The sequence below is a fragment of the Euwallacea fornicatus genome, chromosome 15, assembly GCF_040115645.1.
Source record: "Euwallacea fornicatus isolate EFF26 chromosome 15, ASM4011564v1, whole genome shotgun sequence".
NCBI classification, from domain to species: domain Eukaryota; kingdom Metazoa; phylum Arthropoda; class Insecta; order Coleoptera; family Curculionidae; genus Euwallacea; species Euwallacea fornicatus.
This window is the reverse complement of record NC_089555.1, coordinates 3,263,576-3,281,240: the sequence shown is the minus strand read 5'-3', so window position 1 is coordinate 3,281,240 and position 17,665 is coordinate 3,263,576. Positions and strand designations below refer to the sequence as shown.

Here is a 17,665-nt window from a genome sequence, read left to right as displayed (position 1 = left end):
ATTTTTTTGTTAATAAATCACAAATAAACTCATAGAAGTCCAAAGGGATGTTAAGTGGACACCCTGTATTAAATTATCCTGCTATGCCGGGCAAACCCATTTCCTTGCACAGTTGCAAGGATCCAGTTTCCATTTTTCAGCGACAATGGCGGCAGTGATAAAAAGTAAATAAATTGTAATTCATTTGGGAAGAATAATGCTCTCACCTTTATCTTCTCTGCCAGCTAGAAATAGCACGAAAGCAATAATAGTAAATCGTATTTATGTTCTGTTGAGTTCTCATTTATTGTTACTGTCCCTTATGTTGCGATTAAGTGACGAGGCATTAAATTATCTACTCTGGCTAACTTTGGGTAATTAATGGCTTTATTTGCTTTCTAGCAGCCCATGCCGGTAATTTACTACTCCATTACAGCGTGGATTTTACGGAAAAGTCCACGTTATTTATTACCCTTTTTTATAACCTTTCAGGTGCGTTGAACTTGATTTCTGGAACGGTAGAACTGAGGAACCAGTCATCGTCCATGGATACACTTTCGTGCCAGAAATATCTGCCAAAGAAGTGCTGGAAGCAATCGCGGAAACTGCTTTTAAAACCTCAGATTTTCCAGTGGTTCTCTCGTTTGAGAATCATTGCAATCCAAGACAGCAGGCCAAAATCGCCAACTATTGCAGGGAAATTTTCGGAGACATGCTGTTGGAAACTCCTTTGGACAGTCATCCGTTGAAGGACGGTGAGTATTCGTTTTCGATTTTACAAATAATTTATACGTAAAAAACATCCTTTCACAGATCAAGCTCTGCCGCCCCCCGGATTGTTGAGGCGTAAGATTATAATTAAAAACAAGAAAAAGCACCACCGACATCATCGGCAAGAAGTAGCTGCAGCGATGGCCTCTACTGACGCCCAGAACTCCACAGATGCCCCCGGGGAAGTGAACGAACATAATGAAGCGCAACAAGGGGAGGAGGGGTGTCTGCAGGAAAACGGAGACGAAGGGGTGGAGAAGAAGCAAACAGAGAACGGAGTCGCCGGGCATCATGCCCCTCCTCTGCAGGCTAGACAAGGTTCTAACGAGTCCACTAGCACGGAAGGATCAAGCACTGATGCTGATGACGAACCTGAAGCACTGGAGGGAGAGACAGCGCATAGTAAAAGTACCGATCGTGACGACAGCAAAGCTCAGGCTTCTGAGTCTGAAGCAGGAGCAGAAATCTCTGCCCTAGTCAACTATGTGCAGCCAATTCATTTTGTTAGCTTTGATGATGCCAAAGGTATATGGCACGATATACAGGGTGTGCCAAACATAAAGAGGTTACGCGGCACATTCCGGTGAATAATATTTGCCCAGAAACCCCTGGTCAAAAATAATCCGTTCTAGTTCCAGATTCGTTTTTGCTCAACATACTTCGATATTCAATTTAAGTGAATAGAAAAAAAAAACAGATAAAATAAACATTTTTTTCTTTCTTGGTACAAGTTTATAAACTACATTTCTAATCTCGATGTTGTTGAAAATTGATTTTAATCGCAGTCGCAGCGAATTAAGTGCTTCACATTCGTCTCTTTCGCGACGAAATTTAGCGTTTCAACTGTGAAAATGGTCCAATTTCCGTTTAAAGAGTGTGGAAAGATGCATTTGATTTATGGCGAAGCAAGATGCAACGCTGGAGAAGCTGAGCGCTTTTATGCTGAGCGTTTTCCGAATCGTTGATTACGGGAAACAGGCAGTTTTAAATCAGATGGAGGAACCGGACATCCACGAACTCCGCGGACAGTGGTCTCTAAAGAAAAGGCTTTACATCGAGTTGATTGACAACTTACTCCCAGCATGCGTGCAATAACGAATCAAGTGAATGCTGTCCAACAAACAGTGTGCTGGGGACATGACGAGAAGCCCTGGTGCCCTTGACACCTTCAAAAAGTGTAAGCACTAAGGTCTGCAACTTCATAATCCACAGGTACATTGTTACCAATTGTCCTTGTAACGTATCGTAAACCAACGGGATTTTGGTTCGATATTTCTATTCATCGATGTGGCTTGGTTCCCTAAGGACGGATGCTTCACAGTCACATCAGACGATCACAATCCTCGCGCTGTATGGGCAAGAGCGCATCACAACCAATTGGTCATCGACACGTGGCCGATATTGTTGGCGAATTTTAATTGGTCTGTTCCTGTTCCTGTAGATGTTACCAGTTACCAGTACCTAAATTTTCTGCAAGAGGCACTTTCTGAACTATTGGAAAATGCAAGTGTTTTTATGGTTATACGGAATAGAATGTGGTTCCAATATAACGGTGCAACTGTGCATTTTTGCTATACTGCGCCGGATCATTAAAACCGATAATTTTGTGGGTGAATCAGGTGGCCAGCGCGAAGTCCCGATTTAAGCCCGTTGGATTCGTTCCTCTGGGATTACATCCAGTCGTTAGTGTATGAAATCCCTGTAGCTACCCAAGAGGAACTATCGGCAAAGGTGATGGCAGTTTTTTCTTCAACAAATTTATTTAACCAAGTTCGGGGTGGTCATTTTCAACGAGCATGCATTACGTTTTTGAACAAAAATCACTCGAGTCCAAACGATTTATTTTTAACTAGGGGTTTCTATGCAAAAGTTGTTCACCACAATAACCTCTGTAACCTCTCACAAACTTTTCGGAACACCCTGTATATTATATTAAGATGATTTTTCATGATGAGTTCATTTGGCAGAACGAAAGAGATATTACGAAATGTCTTCCTTTGACGAACGTCAAGCCACAGCACTTCTGAAAGAATATCCCAGCGAATTTGTCGAGTATAACAAAAACCAACTTAGCCGGGTATACCCTGCGGGCACCAGGTTTGATTCGTCGAATTTCATGCCCCAAGTGTTCTGGAACGCGGGGTGTCAATTGGTGGCCCTCAATTTCCAAACTCTGGACTTGGCTATGCAACTCAACTTGGGAATATTCGAGTACAATATGCGTTGCGGATATTTGCTGAAGCCCGATTTTATGAGGAGGAAAGACAGGAAATTCTACCCATTCGCCGATTCAACTGTTGACGGAATTGTTGCTGGATCGTTGAGGATCCAGGTGATCTCTGGCCAGTTTTTGACCGAAAAGAAAGTGGGCACTTATGTGGAGGTGGAGATGTATGGACTGCCCGTGGACACGATTAGGAGGAGGTTTAAAACTAAGGTAACGGTTGGTTCTTTGCTCTATTTCAGGAAAATGTTAAGGTTTTTATAGGTGGTTCCTAATAACGCAATAAACCCCGTATACAACGAGGAGCCGTTTGTTATAAAACGAGTGGTGCTTCCCGGATTAGCTTCAATCCGAATAGTCGCTTATGAAGAGGGAGGAAGGTTCATCGGCCACCGCATTCTACCTCTCACTTCCCTATCACCTGGCTATAGGCACATCAACCTCAGAACCGAATTGGGTAGTTGTTTGCTTTTTTTTCATGATATTAAGTATAATTTTTATTTTCTTTAAAGGTCAACCGCTTCCTCTTGCCACAATATTCATTCATGTGGTGGTCAAAGATTACGTGCCAGATGGTCTTTCCGAGTTCGCAGACGCCCTAGCTAACCCTATAAAATACCAATCTGATCTGGAAAAACGCACTCAACAGTTGGCGGTCTTAACTGAGGGTTTGGAGCTAACTGAGCAGGAAGAACTGAAGAAGAGCAGTCTTGGAAGGGTAAATTTGTGAACTCGGAAATAGACTGCCGACTTAATGAGCATTTCAGAGCGTTAAAGAGCAAATCAACGGCAGCCCTGGACAACGTCCTTCGATACCCACTGGAGGGTCTTCATCAGTCGACTTGGTTACTGATGAGGGCACAACGGCCCCCGCTGCACCTCTAACTGCCTCCGTGGCCTCCATAGAATTGAACACACCTTTGGATGGTAATTCGGTGGCAAAACAATCCCCCATTGAGGTTAATTTCGAGGAACGAATCGAGGAAGTTCCTGTTGATTCTTTGGAGAAGATTTTGGAGAATAAGTCGATTAAAGGTAAAATGAGTTATGGAAGAAGTTTTGCGATTTCAGAAGTTCGATTTTAGAGAAGAAGATTGAATTGGAGAAGAAATTGGATGCGTTGAGAAAGAAGTGTGAGAAGAAGAAACAAACGCTTCATTCGCAGAAAAGCAGCGATTGTTCCGAGAAGAAATCCAAGTTAATTAATATAAAACTCGTCAAAAGATTGTCCAGCAAAAACATGTAAGTTTTTCTCATCAGCACATGTTTCAGCACTAACACGCCGATACAGAGTTCCTCACCTAAACCTGACTACACACAAACAATCACTATAATTTTATATACCTCACCCTTAGCCTATTTACCAGTGTGAGTGGAGTTTTTTCCACGGAATCCCCAAGTGTGGAGCCGCTGACTTCAGTAGCGGACGAACCGGAAGGAGCAACGGCCACCTGTCCAGATACCTCTTCGGAAATGGGACTACCCCGCAGTCAATCTGAGCGTCTCCTCTCCATCAACAAGGATTTCATGACGCAGGAAAAAGAGCTGCGTGAACGCTATTTTGAGTTGATTTACACCACGGCAGAACGGGTGATGGCACAGAGGCAGGCCAATCAGCAAACACTCTTAAAGGTTAAAATATAGAATTTTAAAGAAATATTAGGGAATTAGAAATCAATATGGCAACATAGCCGCCGGTAAAACTATTTATTATTTTACGATGACGTGACTGTGGGTTTTCAAATGAACCTTGCGGGATCGGCCATTTTGGATTGAAACAAAGGCAGAACGCCGCGTTGCCATTTTATGATTTATCTGTCGGTTTGCAAAACGAATGAATTAAGGATAAAATTGATTTTTTTCTATTTTAAAAATATTTCACACGTTCTATGTTCGGCCCAATATTGAGAGTTCTCCGAAGGGACGACCTAACAGCGCTACCGTGTCCCTATCGTAGAACTTTCGATCAACGGACCAGAGCGGACAAAACTACAAAAGAAAAATTGCAGGAACGTTTCGACAAAGAAGTAAACGCCCTCGTCAGGAAAATCCAAGCCGATCACAAACTGGAGGTGAAAATGCTTTCCAAAAAGCATCGTAACAGAGAACAACTGACTCGTGTGAAAAGAGAAGCAATGACTGCTCTCCTGGATAGAGGACAATCAGTCAAAGACAAGTTGGACGGGGTTTACAAAAAGAGACAAGAGGAGATGGTGAAGCAGCACGAAGCTGTGCAGCTGCAGCTGCGGGAGTACCGGGAAAAGGTTCGATATCGACTTATCTCTAAACGAAAAATTTGCATTTTTTTTTGTCTCTAGGAGAGATTGGCGCTGCGTAAAGAGTTCGAAGCCAGACTGGCCTTAGTAGATGGTGAGTCAAGTGGCGTAGTGATTTAAGAGCCTGGGGCTTTGAATCATAGGAGAGGAATCGTTTTTACCCAGTCCAAAGCGAGAGTTTTGGATCCGAGGTGCCACCACTCATTCCAGGTTTTGTTGATATTGAATCCATAGTCGGTCGTTTCATTTTCTGATATTTTTGAGGGGAATGATGGGCGTGGTAAAAAGTCAGAAGACAAACGCGACAATCAGCTCTATAGAATATGGGACACACTGAGCTTCTTATTTTGAGCCATGCTCGGTGATTTGCTTCAAGTAGTTTGTCCTAAACCCTTCTCAAGGGCTTTCGACCTTGTGAATCACCTTGTTCGGTTCCTTGTCACCATTAGCTAAACAGAAATCTTAAGCCAGAAAGTTCGAGAATCCGCCTCACTATTATTCCTTCCGTTGGGGCTTCCACGATGGTTGTAACTTTATATAGGGACTTCCCTAATGTTTTGCTTTAGTTCAGCGGATTTTCGGCTTGCTCTAGCAGTTAAAATACGTACCTACCTAATAAAACAGTAGAGACAGTTGATGTATTTTGGTCGTTTCATTGTGATAGTAGAAATTAGGGGAAAGAGACAATTAAGTGATATTTTCGCTTGGCGATTCCGTTAAGCGCTTCCTGCTCTCTTTATTTAGGGCGGGTGCTTTTTATGTTTCGCAGGATGCAGAAGTTCCCGTCGTTCACGGACAACTTCTTGTAAGAGGATGAAAAATGTTCGGAGAAAACGGACTTAATATCTGATTGGCAGTGTTTCATTATTTGCACACTTTCTTGCATTAGCGACAAATCTAAAGTAGGAACAAAGCGTAGGGCAGGAACAAACGACTAATAGTAACCAAAAGAATACAATATTTAATCTTAGAAGACTTTAGCAAATTACTCATCTAGTCACATTGTAAAGAAACGTAGCTATAACGAGATGTATTTTAAGGTTTACGCGCAGTTGTTGAAGGTAGATCGGGTGTAGCGGATACGTAGTGAATTTTGATAGAGGTTAAATTGTATTCCATGAAAATACAGAGTGGAGAGTTTAACTGGAACAAATTCTGTAACTTAGTGAATGAAAGTTTGTCGCAAACTTATTGAAACGTTTTTTTAATTATCTGGGGAGTTGCGGCAAACCTCAATTTTTCCATGTAGGTAGGTTGCTTAAATTTTCATTTTACAGCTGTTTCAATTGCAGATATAATTGCGTGTTTTTTAAAATTCTCTTCATAAACAATGAGTCGGAGAGAAATAAACAATGAAATACGTACTGGACTACTTTAATGCCAAAAGTGTTCAAAGGGCACTCCACCTTGTTACTGAAAATTCTCTAATAGATAATAAAATCCTTTAAAATATTTTTAAAAAATACACTAGAGGCCACACAAATGAGAACACTCTTTAAAATGTAGCAACGTTATTTGAAATTGGGATAATAAAAACATTTGTCCATCACATTAGTTTTATACTAAATAATATTTATTTTTATTAACAGTTTTAACGCTTCTAATGATTTAGGTCGATGATGATTTGGTAAATAAACAAAAATCCTTTGAACAAATAAATAAGGATCCCATTTAAATGAAATTTTAACCCTAAAACGACCTAAACCTAATAATAGCCATATTAATGCTACTAAACTGAAACTAATATTTAGTTGAGCGTCCATTCTTCCGAATGACTTCATAACGCCGTTGCGGGAAAGAGTCAGTTAACTTCTCGCATGGTTTTCGAGGTATGGCATCCCAAATTCCTTGAATTTTTTCGTAAAGTTGAGTAAAATTTGTTATATTTTCATCCTTTAGTGCCTGTTTTACAACTACCATAAATTCTCAATTGGCTTCAACTCAGGAGTGCAAGCAGGTCATTTAATAACATCAACTTAATTTTCTACTAACCGTTGTTTTACAATTTTCGCTGTATGTTTCGGGTCATTGTCGTGTCGAAACTGCTAGAGAGCAGGAAAGACATTCTCTGCACATGGCAGCATAATATTCTCAAGAACATCCCGATATTCGTGCATGTTCAAAATACCGCCAATTTTGGTAATGGATCCAACTCCATGTCCAGCCATACACTCTCACAGTTTAATGTTACCGCCGCCGTACACGATGGTCATTGCAGTGCCCTTTGGGTTAAATTTTGTGTTACGAGGTTTTCCCCCATAAACTCGACTATCGGAAACGAATTTATTAATTTTTGTTTCGTCCGACCACAACACATGTTCCCATTAAGAACTTGACCATCCAATATGAAGTTTTGCAAATACCAACCCGTGCAATTCTATTCTTTTTGGATGTTGTGGGTTTTTTTTCTGGAAACTCTTTCAAATAAACCTTCCTCATTTAAACGCCTTCGCATTGGTCTTATTGAAACTGTGGGTGTTAGTTAGCCGAAGAGCTCTGTTTGTATTTAAATAGAGGTTTATTTTTTTACCTTTTTTTAATAGTATTAATAAATGTCTATTAAATGGGGCTTTTCTTCTTTTCCTTCGTTGTCTTATAAGATTTTCTGAAGATTTATAGACATTAAAATGTTTAACTGTTTTTGCGATCATGGTTTTGGAACCATGATCGCAAATACAATCTAAATGGTCAGCAATTTTTTGATAACTCCAATTTTTCTCCACTAAAAACAAAATAAATTTTCGCAAACCCGGAGTAGAACGTTTTCTTCTATCCATTTTATGTTCTATTAAGGTACTTTGCACTCTACAGCAGTATAAACTGATCGACAAATAATTTATTTGAAAACGATCTTATTTATGTCTCCAAAGGAATTTTGTTCATTTATTGCTTCGGTCTACAGCTTTAATATAAAAAAATATGTTAACTAAAAATAAATGTATTTTATTATAAAAATACCTCATCACACAAATACGTTTATTATTTTTGTTATAAAGAAGTTTTACCACTTTAAAGAGTGTTTTTATTTATACGGTCATCACTATATATTCTTTAAGATGACCTAAGATTTTTTGTTGAAGTTCGGCAATATCGTTAGCTTTAATAGCGTTAATTCTCTGTTTTTGGATATCCCCTTAAAAAAAATCTAGTGGGGTAAGATCGGGTGATCTTTCTGTTCGCTCAGCTGGGACCCTTCTTCCAATCCACCTATTCGGAAACACTGCTGAGATAGGCCCGTATATTTTCAGTAGAATGTGGTATTGTTGAAACCACATCCGTTGCGCAAATGAGTCTGAATACAAATCATTGGGGAATAAAAAAGATGGAGAAGGAATCAGTTCTTGGAGTATAGTTAGCTACAGTATTGGACAAAACTAAATTGACTATGAATTAATAAAAAGGCAGATAATTTAACAAGGAAATATCTAATTTTTCTATACTATGTTGTTCATATAGGTAGTGTCCATTTCAATTTAAATTATAGTTCTATTTATCTACGATTAAATAAAAATAATAAACATTCTAAAAATATTCACAAAATCATGGTCAAACCTAATATGCAAAACATAATTTTATAACTTAGTCAAATAATCTTTGTTTTTAATAACTTCAATAATCTTTGTTAGTGATGGTTTTCATTCGAATTTTCTTCTTTGGTATTTCCCAAAGGTTCTCTATTGGATTCAGATTTGGATATTGAGCAAGCCCAGTTTAAACATAAATTTCGTGGTTAACAAATCATTTCTTAACCAATTTGGCGGTATGTTTCGAATTATTATCATATTGTAAAATAAATTTAAGAGGCATTTCCCACTCTGCATGCGGAAGCGTCACATTTTCCAATATATTACTATGGATAAATCGATCCATGTTTCCGTTTATTTTATGAATAGGACCTACGCCGAATCCGGAAAAACAGTCCCGCACTATCATGTTCCCTCCTCCATGTTTTATTGTGGTTGAAACATACTCGGTATGTAATCTTTGGTTCGTTGGACGATGAGCAAATCTCGAGCCATCACCTTCAAATAGATTAAATTTTAATTCATCGCGAAATAAAATTTTCTTCCAGTCCCTCGCTTCCCAATTTGAATATTGCTCAGGAAACACTTCCCTTGCCAGGCCTATTCTTCTTGAATAGTAAAGGTTTTTTTACTGCCCTTTTTCCTGGAACGTCAGCTTCTACCGACATTCGCTGGATCGTTCTGGATGACACATTACAGTTCACTAATTTGGCTGAAATTTTGGGATGCTGACAACCATGGATTTTGCTGGAATAATTTTTTTTATCCAACAATCCATCTTTTTTGTATTTTTTCTTGTTCAACCACCCCGTTTTAGGTTCACTACACAACCACGAAGCTTAAATTTTCTAATAATAATAAGCGAAACAACTTGTTTCTGCACATTAAATTGTTCATCTATTAAATTTTGACTTTTTCGGGTTTTATAAGTTTAAATAAGTTTTTCTTTGAGATCTACAGAAAAATGAGAACATGTGGACTTTTAAACATTTGTATGTAATATTTAACGAACCAAATCTAACGACATACTTTTTTATTCGAAACATTCTGTTTTTGTTTATATACAAGATAAGTACATACATTTTAACAAGGAACTCATAGTTAAGAAGTTTCAGAAAATTTTCCTCAATCAATTTAACTTCGTCCAATGCTGCATGTTTGTCCTATTACATTTCCTTGAAAAATACAGGACCTACTATGCGATACCTAACAATTTCAGTCCAGACTTTTGTGTTTTTGAGGCTTTTTTGTATGGTATTCACACATCTAGTGGGGATCTTCGTGAGACCAACAACGGCACTTGCGTTGATTGATTGCCCATGTAATGTGAACTTCATCAGAAAACTGTAGCTGCTCCAAAACAATTTGCCCATTATCGATAGAAATCTAGATTCAGGATCGTTTTTGCTAAGCTCGTGTAGATTTTGCATTTTATTTAAGTGCTTTTTGGCTCATTTTAGAATTTTTAAAACGTTTGTGTGACTGACAACACGAACGCGAGCTATTCGCCTAGCTGGAGTAACAGGATTTTCTTCAACTTTCAACGTGTTCAACCGAGTTTCTTCATCGATTTTTAAAGGCCTTTGTCGAGAAACATTCCTGAGGTCTCGCAACTTCCGATATTGGGTTTCAATTTTGCTAATCGTGCTTGGATTAATTGGAGGTAATTCTGGATGAACTTGATGAGTTCATCCAAGCGAAGGCAATTCTGGATGAGCAAAAAACGAGCTACTTTGACGTGTGCTTGACTTCTGTCCCCATATTAGATCATCACTAAAATTTCGATACGATAAGTCTCAGTTAAATAGAGGTTTTTCTTATTTTTAGTTTTTACACGTTAAAATGCAAAGAAGAACTAACACACCAGTCGCGTTCAGGTCAAAGTCGCCAAAAAACTATCGAGCAAGTTTGATTTCAATTCAAGAATTCCGCCCTTTTTTATTTCGGCTGCCTATTTTCTTCTCTTTTCTTTCCTTCTCAATTTTCGGGAAATGCGGGAGTCCAAAATGGGATTTCCCGGCACTTGTTCTATAGTGCTTTATCCTTATATAGCTCTGTCAGTTTGTTTGGCACTATTTCATTACTAACTCTAACACCACTACACTAACACTTATGACCTATTAAATCTCCGATATACAGGGTGTTATTTAGGCGCGCGGCCAAACGTCAAGGGGTGATTCTAAGAAGACATTTTTTTAAACGTTGTCAAAAGAAAATCCAAAATAACAAGAAAACGTAAACCAATATGACTTTGAAACTTAGTACAAACGAATATTTTAAAGTAGAATTAGTTTGTCTCTTTTTGCTAGTGGCATGCGCAGAGTTAACGTCGGAAATTTAAGAAAAATCAAAGAAGAAAAACGCTTTATTAAAACTGCACTTAAACAAATTGCACGCAATTTTCTAGAGTAAAAAAATATTTAACAACGAGTAATGTACAATAGTTGCTGAAAATCTCCTTTAAGGGGGTAGTCTAGCATGAATGTCGAAAATTAAGCACCTATTAAATTTTTTTTTTTTTCAAAAAGTATTACATATAATTAGGCAAACTTTTTTCCTGGAAAGGTGTGATTTAGGACAATAGAATTAGTTTTTTAATAATGTACAAATATTTAAATATTTACAAAGCTGCTTTCACATCGATAAAAAAAATATCAATTCAACTGGCCCAAGTAATTCTGTTCCTCCTAGATACCTGAACGAGAAAATGGAAAGTTATTTTATTCTGTATCATCGTCATTATTTTATGTACAATTTTTAAAATATTTATCTGTAAATTAACAAAATTGCGGCGTTTTTTTGCAAAAGTCAGGAAAGAGAAACGTTTTTTGCGCTATATACATATTAGGTAAAATTACGCGCTAGAATAAAAATTTTTACATGATTGAGGTACCGAAGATAGCCATAAATATGCTCATTATTGTGTTAAATTTTGAAGTAGAGATAGTCGGTCGTTTTTGAATAATCACCTGCGCGAAGTGTAAAAATGCAGTTTTGAAAAAAAAGTGTTCAAAGTTTTCAAACGAAAAACTCACTTTTGCGAGTGGTCACTAATGCCAGGACTATACATAAATCCCTCCTCTGTATCATGAAAATCTTTCGAGACATCGGAGCTGCACTGGTCTGCTCAGTGAACACGCTCGTGGTGGTACCCACTATGAGCGCACATCTTACAACAAAGAAATACATATATTAAAATTAGTAAAAGTATAAAATTTCGGATACTTTTTCGACGGACCACACAGGGCGTTAGGGAAATGAGTTTCGTAAATTTAGCCCATGATTAAGAATATCATTTTAAACAAAAAACTTCCTTACCAAAGGGATTGTAAATGCAACCTTACTATTTTCCTGGCAAACAAAAAAAAATGTTTTGAAAATTGGCAACGTCGCATCATTTTTATTTCATTTTTATACTTGCCTAAGACGCTGTATAACCCAGTTATGTAATTTTACACGGGTTTTTTGGGCCCAATACCTATTAACTGCGCATGCAATGCTTTATTCCTTTACTCACAAAGCTAACTTCGGCCATCCTTTAACAGTTTCAATGCTGTTCTATATTATGCCGTATGTGTATATAGTGCTTTTTTATGTGTCTACCGTTGCTATCTTCTAAATAATGAGAGTTACAACTTCGGTTGAGTTAAACAAAAGTGGCTCCCTATGGAGCTGCTTAAGGAAACCGCTACAAGATTTCCACCTTTTGAGTGTTTTCCCATATATTCGAAAAATATGTAAATGGCCCAAAACTTTAATCCCTCGTGTTTCTTAAACTGTTTCTGACAGATAAGAAGTTTAACTTATAGAGTTTGACAACTTTTTCCTCTCTACAAAACGATATACCCGAACGTCATTGTACACACTTTAATACCCAAGTAATTGTTATCAACTTCATTATTTTAAATACGGACCTGGAATTTTTATTTCATATTTCTAACGCGCTTTTTATACTTGACAGACTCATGTATGATTTGTTTACATTTATTATCGTTTCAACTTGAATAATTCATCATAAGACTATTTTTTATTGAACTTTTCTTAGTTTAGAAAAAAACTATACTCAGGTAAGGTTTTTTCCAATTTCGGGAAGGTGTTTGATATGGAATATCTTCTCTCTGGGTACAAGATCTGATATTGTTCCAAAGCATTTTTAGCATTACGAAAACTTCGCAGATACACAACTAACAAATATCTATTTTTTCATCGTTACTGAACAGCATTATTGAAGCTTATTTTTTCATGGATTCAGCCCAAAAATAAATTATAAAAATCGAAAATCAAGACTGAAAACAACTTTATGTGACAAATAAATATCAAAACTCGTTAGAAAATCGTTTGCATAGTGATCTAGTATGTGGTGTAAAAAGGTAAATAAAAAAATAGTCTGATGATGTATTATTCGGGTTGAAACGTTAATAAGTGTAAATAAATTATACACGGGTCTCCCAGAAATAAAAAGCGCTTTCGAAATATGAAGTAAAAATTCCAGGTCCGTATTTAAAATAATGAAGTTGATAACGATTACCTAGTTATTAAAACCTGTGCAGTGACGTTCGACATGTCGTTTTGTAGAAAGTAAAATGTGTGAAACTTTGTAATTTCAATTATTCGTCTGTCACAAACAGTTTACGAAATACGAGGGATTGAAATTTTGGGCCATTTTCATATTTTCCCAAACATCTAGAAATGTACTGAAAATGTGGTAACTTTGTAGCGATTTCCTTAATTAGGTCCAGAAGGAGCCACTTTTGTTTATTTTAACCGAAGTTCTAGTTCTCGCTGTTTTGGAAATAGCAATGGTAGGCAAACCAAGAACAAACATGATTAAACTACCTAACCCCTAGAAGCGAAATCATTTTTTAAAGGAATAAGTTTTCATATCAGCAGAGAAGTGATGATTTGTGTTTTATTATAAAAAAATCATGTGCATATGTAATTTTTAGCGTGTGTCGCGGATCCGTCACGTGCGCATTTGAGAACAAAGTTTTTTTATACAGTGCGAATTAACACGGATCTGTAACAGGAAGCATTCTTGTGGAGAATTATGTATAAAACAACTTTAAAAAATCTTAAAATTGAAACATAAATAATAAATTTTTCAAGCTGAATGTGAAATGCATGATGTCAGTCTGAGTTAAACCTAAACATAAATAGAGTTTAATTTTAAAAACTACTGACCCTAACTACGTGCATTTATGGTGTTCGATTATGAGTCTAAACCTAGACGTAGGTATAAACAAGATTAACCAAACAAAAAAAATAAGCGGTCATCGATGTATTTATTGATTTACCAAGTTCGATCATATTTTATGAGATTCAAATTTAAAAAAAAGTTCAAACTAAGAAAATGTTTAGATATTCAGATGTATTAACTACGTGCTAGCCAGTATATGCTCTAATTCAAGGAGTGCGCAGGTCATACTCGAAAATAAACTATAAGTCAATATATGACCCGAGGATCCATGTCATGCGCACTGAAGCTAAAACATGCTTCACGGATTCGTGACGTTCGCATTCAACGGGTTAAAGGGTCAAGTTTTCAGGATTCAGTGTGGCGTTGTCACTTAACTTTACTTTTACCGGTTAACTTGTAGTATTATTTATTAATTAACTTTTAAATTGCCTTTAGCCATGTTATTGTTGAATAATTTTAACCTTTTTATCTTTTTGGTACGCATCAAACAATCAACATCTCTCAAGTATGTTTTTCAACATTTCATTAAAAGTTTAAGCTTGTCATAGCATTTCGACTACCAAATAAATTTTTTATTATTTATTAGATTTTCGACCCCTGTTTCAAGAACCTTTATCGTTTAAAATGGTATTCTTAATTATTGTGTGAACTTACCAAAGTTGTTTCCCTAACACCCTGTATTAGTCAAAAAATAAGGAATCATCTGAACAGATTGTAGAAAGGTAATTCTATTACTATATACTATCGAAAAACGCAAAAAAATGATATTTTTTTAACTCGTCACCCTAGACCCTTCAGTTGTGAGCCACTGTAATTACGTCTCGGCAAAGTCTACATGGACGAAATCCACAGCTTAGACATTTTAAATTAGGAATAATGGAAGAACTAAGAAGTGCCAATCTCGTTTGTTGAGGAACAAAAATTCATTATTTGTTGTAAAAAAATGTATTCTGCTCCAAGCAATACAGGGAATTGGAGGATAACATTCCTTGCAGTTTAACGAGAAAATAATATATGTGCAAATAGCAACTGAGCACTTTTTGGTTAAATTACGCCTCATTAAAAACATACTTATTGGAAATGTTAATAATCAAAATTATCTTCATTACTATCTCTGATCTTTTGTCATTTATCAGATTTATGGTGGTTTTGAGGCAAAGTAGTTATAGGGCCATTTTCCAATATCGTCAACTTTAGAAAAAACCTTGGCCAGCAAGTTGAGACTGCATTGATCTAGATAAGTAAAAATCGAAAGGGGCCAAATCTGGAGAATACGCTGGACCCTAGACAGTTTCCCATCCTAAGGAAGAGATGAGTTTCTGGCTCAGTTTTGCTGTATGCAGACGAGCATTGTCATGCAACAATATCACTTTCCAATTTTCGTGGCTCCAGAGCCTCGCTTGCAATAATTTGATCATTTAGGCTTGATAACGTTCAGCTGTAATAGTTCGACCAGATTCTCGAGATTCGTGATAATTGACTCCCTTCTAATTCCGTCAGACCTATAATAACACTTTCATGACACCACTATTTGGTTTTGCAACTGATACATATGGCTGGCCTGGATTAACTTACGCTTTTGTGCATTAAGAGTTGTTATAGAGAAATTTCGTTCTTTAATACCGAGAAAGCAAGTTTATGCAGATGTGAGCTTTTCTATTTTTCTTGTCTTCGGTTAGCTCATGAAGAACCCATCTCCCTTTATTTTTATCTCGAATTACCTGTAATCGGACTGATATTGCTTTGGTGAGTCACTTCTAACTGTTCCGCTAGCTTTTTTACAGTTTCGTATTAATTTCCATCCAACAAAATTTTAAGCTCCCCGTCTTCAGACATGTTTGCAACAGCCGAATGTCGATGGTCTTCAAGACAAAAATTTCCCTCACGAGACCATACCCTATCGATTGAATCATCAACGGAATTATCTTCGCAAGTCGAATTAATAATTTCTGTAATTTCAGCTGTATTTTTGTTCAGTTTAAGAAACAACATTATTGAATTTTACCTCGAAATATACAGGGTGTCCCACAAGTGTTTCATTATATTTCAGTGGGTAATAATACATTGAAAAATAATATGACTCCCTATATAAACCATATTCCAATAATGCTTCATTAAGAAGATACAGGGTGTTAAACTTTACTTAAAAATCTAACTTTTATTGATATATTCAAAACCGTTTGAGATATGTAAGTGAAATTTGGCATGTTTTGAGAGTTAATGTAGACGCATTTATTTATGCAAAAGGGCTATTTTTCGTTTCACCAGTGACGTGCGTACGGACACCTCTCAGCACATTTTTAAAGAAAAACATGGTGCGCCACTGCTTTTTATTAAAATAAAAATTATTTTTAGAAGTTTAATTTCATTTAGAAGAAAAATGCTCATTTGACTCTTTTTCGTCCGACGTATCGTTTGCCAGTAAAAAATTGAATACCGTCTATATGCACAATATTCTCTAAATGGTTTTAATAATATTAAGTTTGTTTTAAATATTATTTATTTGCTATAACATTATAGAAATTGTTCAAATTGGTGGCCATTTTGTTCAATACATAATTGAGCTCGCCTGTTCATTGATACTCTGATACGTTGAAATATTCCAGGTGTGTTTTTTTTTTAAGTAAAGTTTAACACCCTGTATCTTCTTAATGAAGCATTATTGGAATATGGTTTATATAGGGAGTCATATTATTTTTCAATGTACTATTACCCAATGAAATATAATGAAACACTTGTAGGACACCCTGTATATCGTTTTATCCATTATTTTGTCAATAAAAACAACTGTCCCACACCAGAGGCTGCCATTGCACCCCAAACCATTACAGAACCACCCCCGTGTTTGATGGTGCTCAAGAGATTTTTGGGATCTAGCTTAGAATTTTTCGTTCGCCATATTTTTGACCTCTTTTTTTGACCAAATATCTCAAATTTACTTTCATCTGTAAAAAGAATCGTGTTCCAAAATTCTAGTGGTTCTGATAAGTATTTTTTTGCAAAGACCACTCTGAGGGTTCGATTTTTAGCACTAAAGCTGGCTTTTTACGCGGTATACGACCATGGAAACCTTGCGATTGAGTACTCGCCGAATAGTACTAACATTTATAGAAGTCCCCTTCTGTTCTGATATATCCGCGGCTAATTGAACTGCACTGGTTTTAGGATTTTTTTTAACCGTCCTTGTTATATCGCGTATATCAAGAGGTGTTAATTTCCGTGGACGTCCAGAACGAGGTTTATTGCGCACACTACTCGTAGCTTCATACTTATCCCAATTTGTTTTTATAGTTCTGTAATGTCTCTTCACTATATTTCCAATTTTCCGAAAAGACTTGCCCTCTTGCCGCAATGTTACTATAAGTTTGCGTAAATCTTCTGATATTTCAGTTCTTTTATGATTTTCATTACGTTTTGCCATGTTGTTACTTATTGGATATTGTATTAACAGCCAAACAATTAACAAATCGTACGGATTACTTCTTCACTGCATGCCCCTTGGTTTTAACCGATCTCTAAGAAACAGACTGTGTACTCATTTTTGCATCGTATTTTATGGAGTCCTGTGATTCCCCAAAGTCTACTTTGTTGCCAATTGTATATAAACATGTTTTTAAGTGGTAATTATGAAGACAATAGAACGAACATTCTGCCGTATTCATAACTTTAAATAAGTTTTTTTAAATATTTTTTA

At 36.6% G+C, this 17,665-nt stretch overlaps 1 protein-coding gene and 1 long non-coding RNA gene across 4 annotated transcripts in view; one reads left to right on the top strand and one right to left on the bottom strand.

Annotated features, from left to right (window-relative positions):
• The window catches only part of Plc21C (Phospholipase C at 21C), a 74,867-nt gene that overhangs the window by 34,497 nt on the left and 22,705 nt on the right, over nt 1-17,665 (top strand). For 2 of the 3 annotated variants that reach the window (XM_066290678.1, XM_066290677.1), the window contains exons 7-16: nt 472-734; nt 793-1,275; nt 2,718-3,187; nt 3,239-3,431; nt 3,487-3,692; nt 3,742-4,009; nt 4,060-4,216; nt 4,330-4,606; nt 4,984-5,238; nt 5,293-5,344. In XM_066290678.1, coding sequence (XP_066146775.1) covers nt 472-734; nt 793-1,275; nt 2,718-3,187; nt 3,239-3,431; nt 3,487-3,692; nt 3,742-4,009; nt 4,060-4,216; nt 4,330-4,606; nt 4,984-5,238; nt 5,293-5,344 — 2,624 coding nt within the window. The remainder of the gene's footprint in view (nt 1-471; nt 735-792; nt 1,276-2,717; nt 3,188-3,238; nt 3,432-3,486; nt 3,693-3,741; nt 4,010-4,059; nt 4,217-4,329; nt 4,607-4,983; nt 5,239-5,292; nt 5,345-17,665) is intronic. The other variant, XM_066290679.1, reaches the window with a different exon arrangement.
• On the bottom strand, nt 1,718-2,097 carry LOC136343750 (uncharacterized). The gene is made up of 3 exons (XR_010732845.1): nt 1,975-2,097; nt 1,826-1,916; nt 1,718-1,767 (listed from the first exon to the last, which is right to left on the bottom strand). It is a non-coding gene; the product is annotated as an uncharacterized lncRNA (long non-coding RNA).